General features: G+C 39.9%; 1 protein-coding gene across 4 annotated transcripts in view; it reads left to right on the plus strand.

The window, feature by feature from the left end:
• The window catches only part of LOC145406839 (uncharacterized), a 45727-nt gene extending 24983 nt beyond the window's left edge, over positions 1 to 20744 (plus strand). Inside the window, exons 2-20 of one of the 4 annotated variants that reach the window (XR_013898597.1) lie at positions 281 to 459; positions 4588 to 4798; positions 5756 to 5983; positions 7593 to 7784; positions 8200 to 8384; positions 8863 to 9097; positions 9648 to 9770; positions 11333 to 11434; positions 12142 to 12348; positions 13166 to 13391; positions 13951 to 13998; positions 14299 to 14432; positions 14876 to 14992; positions 15269 to 15475; positions 16111 to 16179; positions 16515 to 16766; positions 17808 to 18391; positions 18422 to 19874; positions 20089 to 20744. Coding sequence is in view for 1 of the 4 variants with exons in the window: in XM_080277946.1 (XP_080134072.1) it covers positions 281 to 459; positions 4588 to 4798; positions 5756 to 5983; positions 7593 to 7784; positions 8200 to 8384; positions 8863 to 9097; positions 9648 to 9770; positions 11333 to 11434; positions 12142 to 12348; positions 13166 to 13391; positions 13951 to 13998; positions 14299 to 14432; positions 14876 to 14992; positions 15269 to 15475; positions 16111 to 16179; positions 16515 to 16766; positions 17808 to 18017 (2925 nt within the window). In the remaining 3 variants the exon portion in view is untranslated. The other 3 variants (XR_013898596.1, XR_013898598.1, XM_080277946.1) reach the window with 3 other exon arrangements.
• The last annotated feature ends 56 nt before the right edge of the window (positions 20745 to 20800 follow it).

A 20800-nucleotide genomic window follows, 5' to 3' on the forward strand; every position in this document is an offset into this window, starting at 1 on the left:
CTTCCCCATATTCCCCTTACAATCATCACACCTCACCTTTTCTCCCGTAATCGCTTCCTCCCTCATCCCTCCCCATTTTGGCATCTTTTCCCACCTTCCTCCCCATTAACTCTTACCTCTTGCTGGTCTATAATAGATGGCAAAAAGTAGCAGCTATATCCTTTTGTTTTGTTACTTGTTATCTGGAAGAGGAAGCTTTGTTTTTATTGTTTTGCTACTTAGAAGGAAACTGAGAATGATGTGGGGAGGGTACTTAACCATATGGCTCTCTCTCTCTCAGGTGGTGTCTGGTCAGCTGATCTACATTACCTTGCGTGCAGCGGAGACACAATGCCCACGTGGCACCAGAGACGTGGATCGCTGCCAGATTGACCCACATGAAGATGAATACATCTGTGAGGTGGTGGTCTGGGAACGGTCATGGCTGAACTCCACCAAGATCATCCAAGAGAAGTCAAGGTTGGTGGAGGCATACCTTGTGCTGTATGGAAGAGAATGAAGCAGTACTGAATAATGGTGAGGGAAAAGAAAGAGGAAGAGAAGTGTTTGAATGAGAGAAGACTGTGAGATCAGATAAGGTCTGGTTTTGTTATGGCCATCCCCTGTCAGTAATGATAATGATGATGTCAGGGTTAGGAAAGGTAAGTATGGGAATGGAGTGATATGTAGTTTTTTCTATGCAAAGTAATAATGAACCAGAGGCTCATACACTACGTAAGCTGTCAGCTTACAAAGATATGAACAAAAGGTCAGATTCAAGCTTCACACATTTTAAAATGCCTTGACAATTTGTATTTAAATACTGAGGATTATAGATAATGGAAATGAAAGATGAGGAAGGAAAGTTTCAGAACTGACCAGCTGTGTACAGTAAGGACTGAGAATACCAGTTAACTCTAGCATAGGGACATTTTTGTTCACTGTAAGGGAGACATCTTGTACTGGCAGGGTCATTGAGGGAAAGTCTAACCCCTTCAGTCTGATAACAGTTTTCATTTTGATCAGGCCACAACCAGTCAGTTATAATCAGTTTTGGAATGATCTCTAGCTGTGAAGGGATTCTTGAGAGCTATATCTAACCTCTCCAATTGAAAAATTTTCAGTTCAAATGAAGCATGGCAGTATTATACATATAGCTGTAAAAAAATACACCATGCTGTGTTAACATACTGTAGAATGGTGGAAATACAATAAAGTGTCAGAGTTATCTAGTTCATAATGTTGTTCCATTTGACTGCAGATACTGGGCTGAGTCAAGTATTTACAGGCAGTCCACGTGATAAGTCAAGGCTGTGTTCCAGAGTATTTACGCATTTTCTTACACTTAGTACTGTAAACTGAGGGAACTGGCTAATCAGCTTTACAGAAGAAGATGAACATTGTTTGCCAGTTTCTGTAAATTTCATAGCAAAATATAATACATAAAAATATATATATATATATATATATATATATAACACAGATTTACTGTGCTGCTATGGATCATTAAAGGAAGGTAATGTGAAGGTTTCTGTGTTGCGGTTGGATCAGTGGTGGGCAGATGTTTTGTGATGTAGTAACTGTAGTGAGGGGGAGTGGATTCTGTGTGAGTGGTATTTAATGCTGGTACTTTTTAGGACAGGTGGTGACTATATCACAGTCTGGCCAGGTGAGCCCTAGTCTGTAAGAAAAAGTAATTATAGCAGACCACAATGAGCAAGAAAAGGATAATATAAATGCTGTAAGAGTTTTATTCTTAGGTGACAGTAAATCCTGGTTACTCTTAATGATAAACTAAATGGCACGAGGTTTTTTTTTTCTAGGCGACAAAAATTTAAATGTTATGATGACAATACATATAGATGACATGAGCATGGTACTAAGTAACTGTATTTAGGTGACATACCATTTTGAGGACTATCTGATGAAAATATGGATGCTATGAGTTTTTGGTGGCATAGCAATTTGAAGGCCAGAGAGCTGTTCTAATGATACAGATGCCATAAGTAGTCATTTTATGGTGACAACAATTTAAGGGTTTACTGGTTGTACTAGTTATTACGTAGATGCCACAAGTAACTGATTTTAGGTGACAATAATTTGAGGGCTGTTCTATTTGTAATATAGATGACATGAACTTGTTTTTATATGGCATAGCATGTTGAAGGTCTGAGGGTTGTTAATGGTATGTTCTTGCTTGCTGGAGGCCAGCTAATAGTTGTGGTCCACTGAACTATCCCAAGGTGGTCTCAAGGTGAGTGAGTCCAGGGTTTAGATATTTAGTTACTGGTAAATGTGATTAAGTGGGTGGAGGGTGTGTGAGAGGGAGACAGTGGGATGTAGGATGTGGAGAGATAGGGAGTGTGTTTGAGAGACACTGAAAGGTTGATGTGTGAAGGAAAGAGAGAAGGTGTTTGAGAATAAGTGAGGATGGGTGGAGGATGAGAGACAGGGTGTGTGTAGGAAGATGTATGAGATAGGGAGTGTGTGTGAGAGTGAGTGTGGGAGGGGGGTGTGAGAGACAGATAGGATGTGCATTTCAGAGAAAGTGTGCATGAATGGAGAGAGAGAGAGAGAGAGAGAGAATACATGTATGTATGTATGTTTGCTAGCAGTTGGCAAGGCTGTGTTTTTACTTATTATCAAGGAACAGTTTGAGGGCTGGCCAATTTAGGGGTTTTTATCCTTATCCCTGAAAACAGTGGTACATGATTTAGCCACCTGTCCAGCAAGTGGGTTTTATTGTGATTATTGGACCTGTTTACCTTCTCACACCCTTCATATTGTACTCTTGTTCTCACACTATTTTTCTCATTTTATACATTCTCTCTCTCTATTATCCTTACCCCTGAAAACAGTGATACATGATTTAGCCACCTGTCCAGCAAGTGAGTTTTATTGTGATTATTGGACCTGTTTACCTTCTCACAGCCTTCATATTGTACTCTTGTTCTCATACTGTTTTTCTCATACATTCTCTCTCTCTCTCTCTCTCAAGTTGTCCTTCTTTCCACTAAATCTCACTTTTATTCTTGTTCACCTCGATCCCTCGCTCTTTCTTTATCCATTTGCAGCTTCCCCTACCTCACACCATCCTTGCAACCCCATACCTTTAACCACCTCATTGTGCAACTCAACCCTCTCTGTCCCTCCCTCATTGCCCTTTTCTGCAACCGTTCCTTTCACCTTAACTTTTATAATCTTGTTTTCCTTCCTATCTCTTGCACCTTTCATCACACCATCCTTGCAACCCACATCCTCACACCACCTCTTTCTCAACTCTGCAACACGTTGTCCCTATCTTGTTACCCTTTCCTACCCCCACTTCTGTAACCCTCACCTTTATAATCTTGTTTGCCACCCTCCCACTTACATTACCTTTGTTACCTCTCCTCCCTCACCCTACCCTTTAGCATTCCACCCTACTCCACTCAGTCTTCCAACTCACACTTCCTTAACCCCCACCCTTTTAATGTCGCTTCCCTTCCTCTTGCACGTTAACCTTTCATCCTTTCAGTCTTACCCTTTTGCCATTAACACACTCGGCTCACCTGTTACCCTTCCATCCCTCCTGTGATCTTAACTCTCTTGTCCCTCCCTTCTTCCCTTCCTCTCACCCTCTCCTTCTCCCTCACACATGCATTTCCCTCCCTGACATGTCACCTCTTCATCCTTCGCATACAGTAACCCTTGTGTCCCTCTCTTCCTCCTCTGTGACCTTGCTTATTCCCCATTCCTCCATGTATCCTTGCACAATGTCTCCTTACCATCCTAATCCCCCATTTTGATATATTTTCCCTTGTCTGCACAATTTTTTCTTCCTCTTCCTCCCAACATGCATTAGTTCCTATGCCATGTTGAAGTGGGAAAATTTTCCTTCCTTGATTCATCCTTGCATCCTCTGCCCTTCATTTCTTACTTTATTTTAATTAATGTCCTCTCTTCCATCCATATCTTTCTGTTATGCTTGCACCTACTCTTACAGTTATATAATCTTTCCTAACCTACCCTAACTAAAAGTAGCCTTGCCTTATTGTACCTTGTCTAACTACATAATAAAACTTAACTCTACAAAATTGTTCCTAACCTAACCCTACCTAACTACCTGACCTACCCTCATTTAATCCCCTCCCTATGATGACACCATTTTCATTTTAATCAAGCAGCCACCACATTATTATTCAACTTAGGAGGGACCCCGAGTAGTGAAGGTAGTATTGAAGGCTATATCTGACCCCTCCAGTTTGAAAAGTCATCCCTAAGTTGAATGAAACCATTTGGTGGCAAGAATAAACCTGAAAATAGGTCATCATAGTAAAGCTATGGCCCAAGGTTCATGTGGATATGAACCTGGTGGACTGCATGCTGAAGCTGCCCTTCTGCAGTCCATCATCCTTCTTTTAGGGAACAGGGAGGGAGATGAGGGACATTTGTATCACCATGCAGTGGGACCACCTGCTTACTGTATATTGGGGCCATTATAGGAAGGCATCCCTCTCCAACACCAGTGAAAGAGTTATGGTAATATACCATAACCTGATCTCACCTCACTTAACCATATCTAACCTAATTTAATCTAACTGCACATATTCTCTGTCCCAACTCCAGATGTGCAGACACAGAAGACGATACCGATTTTAAGAATTACGGTGGTCACCCTCCCCTCCTGGCGACTTCACCCTCAGAGCTGGCCCTCAACACACTGCCACAGGAGGTGGAGGAGCAGCAGGTGGTGGCTGAAGCATTCAGCTTCATAGATCGTGGCTCGGACTCGGACTTCCGTGGCCACATGGTTGACTATGACTTGAGCAACATTAGGGTGAGTTTATGACACGTGTTAACTCATTCAGTTCAATGACACCGGTATCTTCCATTTTCATCAAGCTGCCTTCTGATGATTCTATTTAGCCTTCATTAATACCTCCGTAGCTGTACTTTAGTTCCTTTCCAAGCTGAATAATATCATACGCATGCAGCAAGAATAAACAAGAATATTGCATCATCAGATTGGAGAAGTTAAGATGAAGTTCAGTGTGTGGGATGGAGAGAGAGAAAAAAAACTTTTGAATGTTGATTAACCTCAGTCTGTCTTACCAAGCAGAAGAGAAAATGATGCTTGTATTTGTGGCTAGGTGAGACTTAGACGGTGGGAAGGAGCCAAGAATTCTGAAGGCTTGAATATTGAACCACTAAAATTGAAGAAGTGATACAGTGAATGAAATTGTGGCAAGATGATGGTTAGTGCTATATTGCGGGTGGCACAAGAGGGTTTATAGCACTTTTTCCATTGAAGTTTACTTTGTATATTACACCAGAACATACCCTTGTATGGTACATACATCCTGACAATGTCGGCATACTCAGAACCAGTGACATACAAGAGGATACTGCAGTGTAATGTTATCATCATCATCCAGTCTGCAGACTAAATAACTTTCAGGTGTTACAAAATCTCTAGAGCGACTTACAATACGACCCTTAAATGGATGGGATGAAGCCAAGAATTTTTAAGGCTTTAATGATGAGAGCACAAACGAAGTTTGGTTTGTGGGATGGAACCAAGAATTTTTAAGGCCTGAATACATTAATTATACAGTTTATGTGATGTATTCCCCTCCATCTTCCCTCATGCTACAGTAATACAATTTGGTGACCAACAGAACAAAGGTACAGGTGGATGCAGAGCTGCTGTTACTAATAATGATGTACTATACTTTAAAAATACAGTACAGTACTTTTACAACTAATGTGATCCTAACATCATTCTCCTTACCAGTATGATCCAGTGACCAACACCACGAAGGTACAGGTGAATGTTGAGTATGGCTTCACCCTGTGCCTCAAGTCCCCCGAGCAGGCGATGGATCCACGCCCCTGCCCTCACGACAACACCCGCCAACCCTATGTCTGCTCCGTCATAGTTGTGCACAGCCCCAACAGCCTGGCGACACTTGAGGTCATCCCCATACTTGATGATCTTGATGATATCCACTGCGAGAAAAAGGTAGGGAAGGGAGACTGAATAGTAGAGGAACGGAGGGAGGGAGTGTTGAAAAAGATAGGGGGGGGGAAGAAAGGCATTATGAAAACAGTGGTCTTGCTTGAAGATGACACCACATTCAGTGATTTTGATGACATCCACTGTGAGAAGTTAGGGAAAGAAGTAAAAATATTAGAGTTGGGATATGGTATTTTGAAATATACTATAGTTTGTATATTTTCCTAGATTCTAGAATAGTCACCATCCTGTTTTCCATTAGGTTAATTTAAGTAAAATTAGAGGAGGGAGAGTGTGGTGTGAAGAAGAAAGATTAGGATAGTTGATAAGAAAGAAGAGGCAGGGAGGAACAAAGAGTGGGAGGAAAGGAAGGGATGAGAGGAGAGAAGGGAATAAAGAGTGGAGGATTAGAGAAGAGGGAAAGAATAGAGGGAGGAGGACTGGAGAAGAGGGAGAGATGATGAGAGTTGGGGGGAGATATGACAGAGAGGACAGAGGATGAGAGAAGTGGGAGATAGAGGATGGGGGGAAAGCAGAGGGGGAAAAAGAAAAGGGATGAGAGCAGGGGGGGAAGGGATTAGATGAAGGAAAAATAGAAGGGAAGGGATGAGAGGAGAGATGGGAGGGGTGGGAAGGGAAAGAAGTAAGTTGATGGAAGGTGAGAAAAGGGGAGAGATGAGGGGTTTCTTAGGGAGGGAGGTGTGAGAAGAGGAAAAAAGATAACGTGAGGTGAGGAAAGAGAAGAGACAGAAAGACAGAGAGAGTAGGAGGTGGGAGGATGATGAGATGAGAGAAGAGGTAGGGAGGGAAGGGCTGAAACAGGAGAAAAAAGATGATGAAAAGAGAGAAGAGGGGATAGGGGAGGGAAGATATAGGAAGGGAAGGAAGGAAAGTTCAAGGGCAGAGCATGTTTTTTGCAGTGTGCATTAGTACTACCAGTTTTTGTCCTCATGCTGTGGTGCGGGAAAAAGCCCTTCATCACTGTACTTGAGCTTATCGGTTTACTGTACATACATTCTACCGTATATTTGCTGAATGAGTCTAGGTGTAACATGAGGATGTATGCACTAATAAGCCTTTTTTTTTTTTCTAATCCTTCTTCTTCAATGTATCCAACTTAAACACTGACTTGAATCTTGACATATATACTTTCCTGTCCCTGTTTCAGGATCTCTCCCTCCTCATGTAAGTGGGAAACATGGTTAAAATGCTGATGATGATGATGAACATATTACTATTAATGGAAACAGTAAACAGAAACAGTACTTGAAAAAAATTCTGTACTGGATATGCAAGAAATTATACTGTATATACATGTAGAACCATAAACAAAAATTATTATTGCTAGCCAAATAATTTTACTATTAGTGTTAAAAGAAATATTATTTTAAAATCTTTGCAATACTTACTATACACTCATGTATAATTACTGCAGCTAAGATGCAGTACAATGCCAGGGTTGTACAACATACAAGTATACAGAAAAGAAAGTGGACAGAAAAAAAAAGAAAAAGCACATATAGTACCAAGAGACCGAGAAGAAACATATGTATTACTGTATATGAACATTAAGAGAGCATATTACATTTCTCCTAATAATATGTGTTTATTACAGAGGACAGGAGTGTTGGCAGAAGAGGAGCTTGTGGTGGCTGTGGAGGCACCATGTTTGGGATGCCCTCAGCCTGTCCCGCTCACCGACCCCACAGTGCTAGAAATAGCTGAATTTGCCTTAACAGAGTATGACCGATCCACCGATGATGATGAACTGCATACCATCGTTCGCCTCATCAGGGCTCACAGTCAGGTACTTCATTTGTTACAGTCGCTATATTCAGTGTCCAAAGCTTTGAGTAAAGTTACTGTAAATTGTCCTTACCTTTGTTCCTATCACCCTTTTCCCCACCACTGCATCAATCTCTGTCTCCTCTCTCAGGTTACAACTGCATCACCCATTCTGCTTCCTTCCATAGTTTGTCTGCTATCTCACCATTACCATTTCCCTGACTTTTCGTCATATCATCCTATCTGCTTCCTCCTCTTCACAAACTGTAATTTCCCCCTCATACCGTTACTTGTTCTGCCTCTTAATGAAGGTGTTATTACACCCATTTGATGTTCCATACCATTGTTTACCCTACCCACTCCTTTCTTTTTTTTCCCCAATAAACACTTCCAGTTTCACTCTATTCCATCTCTAACTCCTCTGCCTCTTCCTCCAGGTTGTAGCTGGCATCAAATACTTCCTGACAGTTGAACTGGTAGACACTGACTGCAAGAAGATGGTGACTGGTGTGGATGTGAACCGAACCTTCTGCAACCCAGACCCCACTGATTCCACTGAGATCTGTGACCTCCATGTGATTGACCAGCCTTGGATACCTGCTAGGGACCTTGTAATGGCTAGGTGAGATTGTGCTGTTGTTATTGTCATGGTCCCTTGCTTAATTGGGCAACAATCACCATTTGGATGTTAGGATTACTCTTGACTAACAAAATTGTCCAGTGTCACTAAAGAATATTCCTACTTACATCATTAACAACAACATGGTTACTGGAGATAGTTTTTCAGTCTCTGACTGGCAGGTGTTCTCTCAGATGAACAGAATCATGCAGTGATAGAGTAAAATATGCAAGTAAGGGTCAGTGTCATGCAGGTACCTCATTGTAATTCAGGGATATGCCCCAGTTTATTGCTGTGTTTTCCCTATAGCTGATATTATATTTAGGAGGAACTAGCAAATCAGCTTTTAAAAACAAGAGAACACTGGGAGCCAATTTTTCTGTACTTTAACATGAACTATGCAACAAAAATGAACATCAAAAGAAGAAAAAAATTTACTTACATTGTATTAACTCTAGATCGGTGATACTGCATTCCCCAGGTGTCAAGACAAAGAGATGTATTCAGCCTCGACCCAGGATGAATTCATAGTGCCAATGAGCCATGGTACAAGCCTAGGGGCAGCTCCTGGTATTGGGATGGCTCCAGGCACCAGTGGGGTGGAGGTGGATGCAGCAACGATGGAGGTGGTGAGGGCAGTGGTGGCAGAGGTCAACCGGCTGGAGGACGACACAGAGTATAACAAGTTCATCAGGGTGCACGAAGCTTCCTCACAGGTCAGTCACTCTACACTGATGCTTGGCAATATCCTTATCATAATCACTGCTGTACCCATATATTATTACTTGACACCATTCCACAAAGTTGGTCTTCACCAACGACTCTGTATGGATGCCTCAACCATAGATAGTAGACAATATGTAAAAGAGATTGATAATAAAGTATAGACTTGCATGATCAACAGAAACTTCAGTGACACAACTGGAAAACAGAGTTTTGCTTGTTGATTACACCACTGTATAGTTTTAAAATACTGCATGGTTTAATATTTGACTCTACAGGTACTCTTGACTGAACAAACATCTTAGTGTTAGCCTAAAGAAAATTTTTCATTGTACCAGTAGCAGAGTTACTGTAAATAGTCTTTGAAACTTAACGTGCTAGGATTTCTCCCACTTGAACAAACCCATCTTGTAATAAGCTTTAATAAAATACTGTATCCAGTACACCAACCACAGGAAAAATGTCAGTAGATGTCTTGGTGTGTCTTTGTGCATGTGATGTTAGTAAATGTTTGTTAACTGATGTGTCTGTATGCCATTGCAGGTGATATCAGGTGTGGCAGTGTATCATGTTGCAGTGGAGATTGGGGAGACACTCTGCAACAAACATGACCCCGCCACCGGTCTGGGCGAGCACTGTGCCTTTGACCCAAGAGAGGAACCTGAGGTAAGATGACTCCTCCTTAGTAAAAACATAGTCTTGTGGTTACACTGGCAGTCCTTGCTATAAGTCAAGAAATGAGTTCCAATATAACACAACAACTTTCATACAAATGGTACTGTATATTGGAGGAAACTGGCAACTCAAAATATGTGCAGTGGTACATGGAATTTGAATAGACAATCATTTTGTAATTTAACTACAGTGGATTTAGAAGCAAAAGGAGATATGTATAAAAAAAAAAAAATGAGGTACAGAGAGGATGTAGTTCTTTAAAAGACATCATAAAAATGTAGACAGTCTTTCAAATCTTGACAAGTGTGAAGCTCCTGATAACAGCGTAGTGTTTGAATTTTCTGCATTTTTGCTGAATGACCTTTGTCATGAGGCATACAAGCTAACCATATAAGCTCATAGTTGTTCAATAAATTACTAAGAAATTGGAGGTTTGGATGTTCCTTTGCAGCACTGGATATGACCATGCTTAGGCACACCCAATATATCTTCAGTTTCACTATTTAAAACAGTAAATTTTCATTCATTTATCCATCATCCAATCCTGTGCTTCCCTATGAGGAGTGTAGGAGCCCAGGGCTAGGCAAGTTGGTCCTGACATTTGATATGAGAGTGACCAGCCTCATTCATCCCTAAGTGACATTAAGTGAGAAATAAACTCCAACCAACCCTTGGATATAAACCTGCCCAGGCTCAGTCCGATTGGAGGGCCTTAATTACCTCACCTACTAAACCACTAGGCGTCATAATGTGGTTATATGGTTACCACCCAGCATCGTAAAGGGTTTCTTGGTGTACAGGAAACCATTTCGCTTGTCATTTAGTGTAAAGTCATGCCAAATGGATTCCTGTACACCAGGAAACCATTTACTATGCTGAGTGGTAACCATATAACCAAATTATGGCACCTGGTGGTTTAGTGGGTAAGGGGTGGTTTGGGTTTATTGCTCACTTAATGCAACTCAGGGATGAGTGAGGCAGGTCACTCATCTTAAATGTCGGGACCACCTTGCCCAGCCCTAGGCTCCTATGCTCCTCATGGGGCAGCATAGGATTGGATGATGGATGAATGAATGAAAATTCACTATTTCAGTAATTTACCTCTTATGCCTTTATATTTAATATTACAGACCTGTACACAGTATAAAATTGTTTAATTACTGCAGTGCAGTTAAAAGTGCAAACTGTCTCATGCTGAGTAAGTGTGTAGCATTCTCTACTGTATAGCAAAGAATAGTATTTATAGTACTGCATGTTATGGATAAGGAAGTTAAGTTGTTGCTGTTGCATAACCCTGGTTTGTTTGGCCAAGCAAACCATAAACCAAGGGCAGGCAGTCACACAGCGTATGAATTTTCATGCAAATTTATGACAATACAACAATATACCTTATCAACTTTTCATTATACAATACAGTATTCATAATAGTACTGTAACTGTAGCTGAATAAAACAGGAGATAGCTAGAATAAAATGAAAAAGATATTCACTGCCTCAGTAGTCATACATACCTTAGTTTCTCCTTAACTGATGTTGCGTCCTGATGCCTGGTAGGTGTGTGAGGCAGAAGTACACAACCAGCCTGGGTCTCAAACACCAAACTCCCGCAGGATCATCTCCCTCAGCTGTGATGACTTAGATGACTACTTAAAAAAGGTAGGGGTGGGATGACCACTTCCTTTTCTCTTCACTTGCTTATGTCTTAGTCTTTCTCCTTTCTGTAAAACAAGCAGTCCTCACTAAGTCAGTAATGTCTTCCGACATATTACTTTTTTTTTTTTTTTCTGTAACTGCTATTGGAATTTGGGGAAAACTGGCAAATCAGCTTTACAAATGGCGGTGGAACCTTCATAAGTAATCCATCCATCCATCCATCATCCAATCCTACATTGCCCCATGAGGAGCGTAGGAGCCCAGGGCTAGGCAGTTGGTCTCGACATGTAAGATGAAAGTGACCAGCCTCACTCATCCCTGAGTGGCATTACATGAGCAATCAACCCTAACCATCCCTTGGATATAAACCTTCATCAGCTCAATCCGACTGTTAGCAAAAAAGAACTTCACTAGAACAGTTGGCATTACTTCACACGTAATGTGTGTGACAGTACGATGAAGCATACATGTGGATGCATATTGAAACTGAACATTTTCAAAGCCTGAATGAATGCATGTAGAGGCCAGTTCATTGGGCACTTAACTGACAGCCTGTCCAACTTTTACAGTCTTTTCTTATTCCTGGACATTACGTATGCTGTTAAAACTGTAGGAAAATTGGTTAGGGTAGAATGGTGATGAAAGCAGACTATGCTATGTCCATATTCTGTAAACAGAGACTTGATATACCACCCATGTTACACTTGCAGAAACTGATGCCCACATTGAGTTCCTTCACTCCAATCAACCACCCATTCTTGGATGCAAGTGCCGATGCCTCGGCTGGCTACCAGAGTGTGGCTACCAATGACTCTACTGTGTCGTCCGTAGCAGACTTTGTAGTGGAGCAGTACAATCTCCGTGGGGATGAAGAGGAGCTGTATGCACTAACGCAAGTGGTCTCATCTCACTTGCAGGTCAGTCATATATCTTATATTGGTATTTTTCTGTATAGATGTGCTTCACATTACCCAACAGACATCATCTGTCAACATGAAAAAAAAGGAGGATGGCAAACCCTTGTCATGTCCTCCTCCATACATAATATTGATTCAATCTGCCTGATCCCCTATTGATTCTCTAGTCTTGTCAGTTCCATACCTAGCTTTCTTACACTCATTAATTATTACCATCCACCTACTCCTTGACTTACCATGCCAACTACCACCATCAAACTCATTTTTATATACAGTATATAACCTTTTCATTACCCTGTTTACATCCATTCTCTGCATATTATCTTAACATATAAACACTGTCTTCAGTCCTCTTATCAGCAGGCTTCCTTACTCCACATACTTCATTAACCATATTGTTGTACTGATTATCCTCTCCTAACTCATGGCACTCCACATACATTTCTCAGTACACTAATCTCATTTTTTGCTGCTGTTACTCTTCACACTTGTTTTTCATGTCACACCAAAGTTCCTCACCCATAGGTTAATATGGGCATGAAGACACCTTCATGCAATCCTCTTGCAGCCTCCACACTCAGATTACTGTTGAGTATCAAGACCTTCATAGCACCAGTCACCTTCCTTCCCTATGCCACACTACTTTCCATCTCCCAAATATATTTACATCTCATTTGTTATTGCACTGATGTACTTAAACTCTCGCCTGTGTTAAAATTGGTCAGTTGTCTGAGTGCTTCAAAGCTGTCTTCATATTTCTCACATATTTTGTATATCTTTCTAGTCCATGTGTAATTATGACACTGTTGTGATGCAGACTACTGGTGAAGGGACCAAGTACCATTTGGAGCTGGAGCTTGCAGAGACTCATTGCAAGAAGTACTTGCTTGTACCAGACCCAAGCCGCTGCCCCATTGATTATTCTGAGGACCGTGAAATGTGCCAGGTGGAGGTCCTTGTCCCCACCACCCCCGGCTCCACCATGCAGATCACTAAGCTCTACTGTGATGAGATCGACGACTATTACACACGACGAATCAGAGGTCAGCGTTTGATATTCACAATAGAAGAATCTTTATTAATCTGTAAATATACCTTCCCTACTGAGTATCTTACCTTGGAACTCCCATAGGTGTAGTTGTTGAGCTGAAAATTATCAGCCCTCATCAAATCATGCCTGAAAATAAAATGGAAGTATTAGATAACAAGAAATGTAAGAATATGAAACATTGCAGTGCATATCTTATATCCTAATACACCTTGTGTATGTGTGAGAAAAAAAAATTATTAGGTTAGTATGAAAAATTAATGATAAAAAAGAAAAATGTTATTGGAAAAAACGTCACCATGATTTTCATGGCTTAACATTATGTAAGGCGCTCCAGCTGGACTGAGCCTGTGCAGATTTATATCCAAGGGGTGGTTGGGGTTTATTGCTCATGTAATGCCACTCAGGGATGAGCGAGAGTGGTCACTCTCATCTTAAATGTCAGGACCAACTTGCCTAGCCCCACTCTTCTCATGGGGCAACAATGGATTAGATGATGGATGGATGGATATAATTTGCTGACTGTTTAATCTTGTACTGTATGTGTTTTACAGGGAAACTTGGCCAGGCTGGATCATCCAGCCAACAGAGTCATAGTTCAGGTAAGAATGTTAATTTTTTGTGTTTGGATGTACACTTAAAAAAGTGAAGCTGGTGGAATAATATACTAGCAAACTTTAACTAGTTGCCTTACCATGTTGCTACAGTTCACAAGTGCTCTTTCTATATAAACTGATAGGATGCAGAATGTTCACATATCATTTCCACTAGTACTGTTACCATCACCCATGATGGTTTTCAGTTTCATGTGGTTACTGCTGGGTAGTTGTGTTTTTCTCCAGAAGAACCCTAAGATTTTAGGTAATAATGTTAACTTCATTTGTTTTTATAATCCTCTATAGGTGTGTGGTCTAACATGGATGTCAATGATACAAGTCTCAAAAAACTGGGCCACCTGATAGCTGATGAATATGACAGTCGATCTGACAGCGACAATCTCTTCATATTCCACAAGATTCTCCAGGCCCGCAAACAGGTGAGGGTCACCTCTCTCATGTTTGAAAATGTAACACACACGCATGAATGCACGCACACACGCATGCAAGCACACACACACACACACACACACAACTAAAAACATAAATTTAAAAATTACATTTTTTCCATGGTTTACAATGAGAATGCTAGTTGGTGCAGTTCAGATATGAAAGTAAAGTAGGCGGTAAAAGTATTTTAAATAATCTTCTGCCATACTTAGTTGTGTGAAAGTAAAGTCTCGAAGGTAGTGAAAACTAATTTTTGAATAAAATCCACACAGTATGTCAGAAAGAGAGAAACTAGGACAATTGTAGTTTATTAACCCCTTCAGTGTGATGACATTATTTCTGAGTGCTGTATGATGATTTTATTTAGCTAAGGAAAGTGCACCCGCAGTAAAGAAATTGATACTCAACACTGAAATATGTTTTTACCTTTAAGGTAACTAGTGGAATCAAGTATCACCTGATTGTGGAGCTTCAGGAGACTGTCTGCCCTAAGTACAAGCGCCGCATTCACAAGTCTCGGTGCATTCCAGACATTGGCGAGGAGCATGTGGTAAGTGGTCCCTAAGTTTATGAAAAATTTCATCCAGTCTGAGAAGCACTGGCATCTACTATGAGAAATTTCATCCAGTCTCAGAAGCACTGGCATCTATTCAGTAAAATGTATATGGCATCCATACAGTAAAATGTATACTGTGGTAATGAAACATTTGGCATACTGCTAAATATGCAGCTATATGTTCTTCCAACTTCTACTGAATATCATGATGCTGTTAAAATGTAGCAATAAGAAAATATAATGTAATTATTAACACATCCTGACTCACAGGTATGTGAGGTAAACATCCTCACACAGCCATGGATGAAGAAACAGGATGTGTCTAGCTTGCGATGTGCAGAGAAAGATGACTTCTTTGAGGGTGATGACTCTGTGGAGGTGCTGTACCCCAATGTTCACCCTTCAGCTCATGCTCGGCCTGTATTCCAAAGTCACTTCTTGGTGCGCGGGAGTGATGAGAGTGAGGAGAGCAATGAGGTTAGTTCTAATACAAATCACTGGCTTGCTCTCCTATTTGTTCTGTCCTGTATTATTCTGTCTGTTCTGTCCTGTAATATTATCTGTTACACTGATGACTGTAGTGTGTTGCTTTGTTTCGTCCTTGTCCTGTTAAGAATGCTGCCTGATTTTGTTGATGTGGCTCTGCATAAATATGCTGAATTTTGGCATTGTGATGGAGAACATTCAGTGTCAAAATTTAGTCTAGTCATATGGGTGTTGGAAATGGCTCTGGAGTTGGAAGTTTGGTTGTGCATGTTGGCCATGGCAGTAAAGGATGCCATAACCAATTAAATCCTACACTTCCTTATTGACAAGCAGAAAGTACAGCATTTATCCTAGGATGAGGACCTGATATTACCCAGATTTCCCTTTCTTTTACACATTGGAGCCATTAAATTTACAAAAATTAGTGGGTTTCTTGCGGAGAAAAGTACGGTACATTGTTTTCCCTTTCACAAAACTGGGTACCTGTTTCCACACTTCTCCTCCACTGTTATTTCACTCCCTAATTAAAGTTCCCATAAAACCCATAACTTTCTGGTATGTTGGAAATCTGTCAATGAACTGGCAGCAGCACTGCTAATGGCCGTTGTACCTCTTCCTCCCTAAAGCGTTTCTACGACCCATCCAGACGAGCAACCAGCAGGAGTCGTGAATCCAAGGAAGATGATTCTGACGAAGTAAATATAAAGAACTGGGCTCCAGTCTGTATGCTTGTTATGAAACCAGACCCATGTATCCTGTGGCAACCTGGACTGTTCATGCTTACCTGTTCACCAGCCTTGCTTCCTCTTACTTCATAAGTTACTTTTGTCATGGTTTGAATTCATTATTTGTAGGAAGATCATTAATCTAAATTAAACTGTTACTGCTCTGAGAATGGTGTTCTCTAAGCAAATCTGAAAATTTAAATACACTATACCGTATAAGAGCTGTGTATGATATGTGGTACATGTAAACAGTACAATACTCTTGTCACCTAAATAATACTGTATCCATCTCATTACCTTCTCAGCGGTTCTACCATCCATCCGGTAGACGGAACTCACGGTATGACAGTGACGAAGATGACGACGATGATGATTCTGATGAATTCCGTCATCGAGTGCGAGGGAAGAGGACTGTCATCCCAGGAGGTCATGCAGAAGTACCACTTCCTGATCCTGCTGTGGATGAGCTGGCCAAATTTGCATTGTCATCTATGGATGGAATAAATGAGGATCCACATGTCAGGGTTGTTGAAAAGGTCATCTCTGCAAAAAAACAGGTATGGCATTTAGCTTCAGTGTTATACTATAGGTGTGTTGTATACAGTACATTATTTCCTAGTTCATACTGTATTCTGTAAACTGTAAGTAGTTTAAGGTAAATTCTTTGAGGGAAGGGCTTTTCTTTCAGCTGAAGAATTTCATCTGGAAATAGCCACACTGTCATTAGCCAGAATAAAATATGAGGCCCTGCCTTCTAAAGAGTTAAGAGATAGAGGGAATGGTTAGATGTTTTGTATGTTCTAAACTTCTTTGTTTTAATAACCTGGTGTAATAAAGTATGGAGACTGCATAAACAGTGCATCAAGGTTAGTTAGTGCTCACTTTATTATATGAGTGTGAGACTTTGATATGGCATGCATACAAAGTCTTAAGATAAGTAAGAACAATGAAAATGAGACTGGTGAGAAATATGTAAGGAGTGTATAAAGTGGGCTGGATAACATACATTGTAATTTCCAAAAGTTACTGAGTTCGGAAGACAGCTGATAACCTGATAGAAAAATGTGTCTGTAGATGGTACTGTCATGTGCAGACTGTGGATGCAGATAGGGCAGTGAAACTGGTATACAGTATTTGAGTGAGATAAAGCTGGGAGGTGGTGTGCTAGACCAAGATGAAAGTGGATGGATATGACAAGTGACAGTGAGAAAACAAGGTATGGATGTTCAAGAGGGCATTGACAGGGAACTGAGTTGGTTGGATGAAGCATGGGCAGAGATGCAGTGATGAGGTTTTAGCAACTGTTTGTTTTGACTTGACAGTCAACAAAATTACACTACTGGGCAGGTGTGTATGAAGTACGTCTTTTAAGAAAGCTGAAATGTGCAGATCACTGGGCTCATTAGGTGAAGCTAGGTTGTAGAAGGATTGATTGTATGGCCCATTTTATTGGGATGCCATTGGTGGTTCTTCCACTTTCGTATTTTCTCTTTCCTTCTTTTTGACTTCTGTATCATCCCATCTTTAGTGGGAAAATGATCAGGATGATTATATCAAAAGGCATATGAGCTAACAATGTTCTTGAATCTTGTGTGCAGGTTGTAGCTGGTCTCAATTGGACTGTGAAGATGACTGTGATGCACACAACCTGCCTGAAGGCTGACCAGGTGGAAGACCTAAGCACCTGTACCAAGAATCCTGAGGAGCCTATCAGGAACTGCACAGCAGTCATTTATGAGAGGCCATGGGACAACTTCCGCCAGGTGACAAAAATGACATGTTCTCCAGTTGCTGAGAACAAAACCTAATCAGAAGCATTGTATTTTATTGTGATAGTCTTAAATATATAAATATATATATACAAAACTATAACATTAGCACAATTCACTCTACTTAAGTTTTTGCATGAAATGAAAAGATCATTAATACATTATTGTCAAGCCATAATTCACTACCAGAATTTGAAATGTTCACTATGATCATCTTCAGCAGATCTTATATTAGTGTGCAACTGTTGCTACAGATATGTATCACTGGGACATCTGATGGTGACAAATCACTGTCAGAATGACATATCGCACACAACCAAATACTGTTTGGGTAATGTGTGAATATAGGATTCTTGTAAGACATTTTTACCATGGCATTTCTTTAATACAATTATGCATTACCTTTTATAACAGTGATTGTCTGTCTATCTATCTATTGCCAGACGCCTCAATCAGTAAATATTATATGGGCTTAGAGAAGAATGCAGTTAACTGTCATTGTGTCCCATGACGAATATTTTTATAGCCATATTTTACAGCGGTGCTTGGTTTGACTGTGTAGTAACAATCTTTTAAACAGATATCACTGCACCACATACAGATAAGACATAGCTGATGTGAAACCAGGGGCTGACAATCAGAATTGGTAATGTCCATTCTGGATAAGAAAAATACGAGAACCTGAGGCCATCACTCAGTGTTATCAAGTGTGGTAACAAGCAAAGTAGACTTGTCTCACTTCGCCCAGACTTGGGGCGGTATTCTTGTGCAGTTAAGAAGCTTCCCAACACCTTTTCCTTACTTGTTTATTTCTGATTCTGCTCCGTTACTATATTTTTGTGTGTTATTCATGCAATCTATGTAGACATTAAAAAGATATAAGAAGCAAAACAGAGGATATTAATGGGTAGTATGAAAAAGAAATCTTTAAGGAAGAGGTGCTAGGGAACCTCCTTCCCCAATAAGAATACGGGCCATGGACAAAAATTCTAGTTGACAGCCACCAATATACTCATATAATCACTATGTACAGCATTTCACCCAGCACCTCATAGCTCAACACTTCTGAACTCTAAGTTAAAAACTGAAGTAAATTAGGGTTGAAGAGGTTCAATAATAGTATTTTATGGAGAAAGGTTTTGCATGCACAGGGAATTACAATGGAAACAAAGTTGGCTGTTAGTTTATGTCTAGTATTGATGTACTTGGTATTTATTATGTAGCTTAAAAATTTATTTCATTCCCATACTAACTCGAACCTGATTATATACTGTAGTTTCATAACCGTATTTTGTTGATCCATTATCATACTTTTCCTTAACTTTGCTGACTCTCATACATATAGGGTGCCATCAGCAAAGAATCAGTGTGTCAAATTACAATATGTCCACTGTTACTCATATATTACTAAAAGATAATTGTTCCCATTTTCAAACATCACTGTGATTGATTTTCTTGATATTCATCACTGTAGTTAATTCTGGATAAACTTGCATAAAAAGAAACAACATAAAAAATAAACTTGCATAAAAACAAACAAACAACATAAAAAGACCAGACACATTTTGAATTTTGGAACATCTGTTGTGGTAAATATACCAAGAAATTTTTCCCTGAATAAATTTACTACATATTCTGATATTACTGGTATTACTGCCTGTACTACAATTTCAAAGCAATGATGGACAAGCAGAATAGTGATAATATTACTGAAATCAAATATATACCCTTCTATTTGAATGATGTATGGTGTGTCTCTACAGAATGGCATGTTAAACTGTTTATGACTTTTTATGGCTTATGTGGTGTGTTCAGTACCGTGGTTGAAAGGTCCATTACTCTGTCATGAATTTTTAATGGCAGAAAATGACATATGGTACTGCATACAATCCACTGGTACTGTCTGTTCATAAAATTAAAGCTCTTATACAATATAAAAGCACCAGATCCTTTTACAAAATTATCCTTTTGTGAATCAGTTATCCACAGGGGCTATATATATGTGTGTGAAAGAATAAATGGTTATCCTGACAGTACTGACTGCACCCATGATTACCAGCCACAGCAAGGGGGGATAGCACACAGTATTAAACAATAACTGCTGTAAAAGTTAGTGTGGGTTTGATAAAGTACCAGGTTTACAGAAGCTTTAAGAAACATATTAAAGCTGAGTTATATACAATTCTGTACAACACATCGCAGAAGTTTTGGTAAATTATATTCTCTTTCATAAAAAAATCATCTAAAAATACAGGTACCAATACTGCAAACTTACCTGTTTTGATGTGCAAATAATGAAGCAGGCATCATTGTTCACTGTGGGTAGAAGAAGGTCTTTTCATAATTCCACTACTTCTTTTATGCAGCACTCCTACTGCATCAGACTGGACCAATCTGAAACAAGGTTGTAAAATTTGGATGTTATAATTTAGTTAGCAATTCCAGTTTATGAAGAAATGGTAATTCACTGTGTCTGTAGGATGACTCGGCTTTATTTACATTTATGATAAAGTAATAAAGTTGACAAGTACAGCCCAGACACCATGATGTTGTATAGGAAGGCATGGAATTCGTGTTTTACTACTGGATGTAGCAAAGAGTGGATTATTATTTTTGTCTTGACTGAGATTTATATACAGTATATATAGTATATTTTTGTGATGTACAGTATCCTATTATTTTAAGATAAGATTTTTCTCCATGGCATGTAGGCACCATAAAATTTCATTTGTCAGACCAAATTTTTTTAAGATCAATAAAGGGAACTTAAATACAACCTGATGTTACTAATCCTTTTCATTATATCTGAAAAACCATCTACT

Source organism: Coenobita brevimanus, chromosome 71, assembly GCF_032717465.1.
Source record: "Coenobita brevimanus isolate Jiangsu-jjx chromosome 71, ASM3271746v2, whole genome shotgun sequence".
NCBI classification, from domain to species: Eukaryota; Metazoa; Arthropoda; class Malacostraca; order Decapoda; family Coenobitidae; genus Coenobita; species Coenobita brevimanus.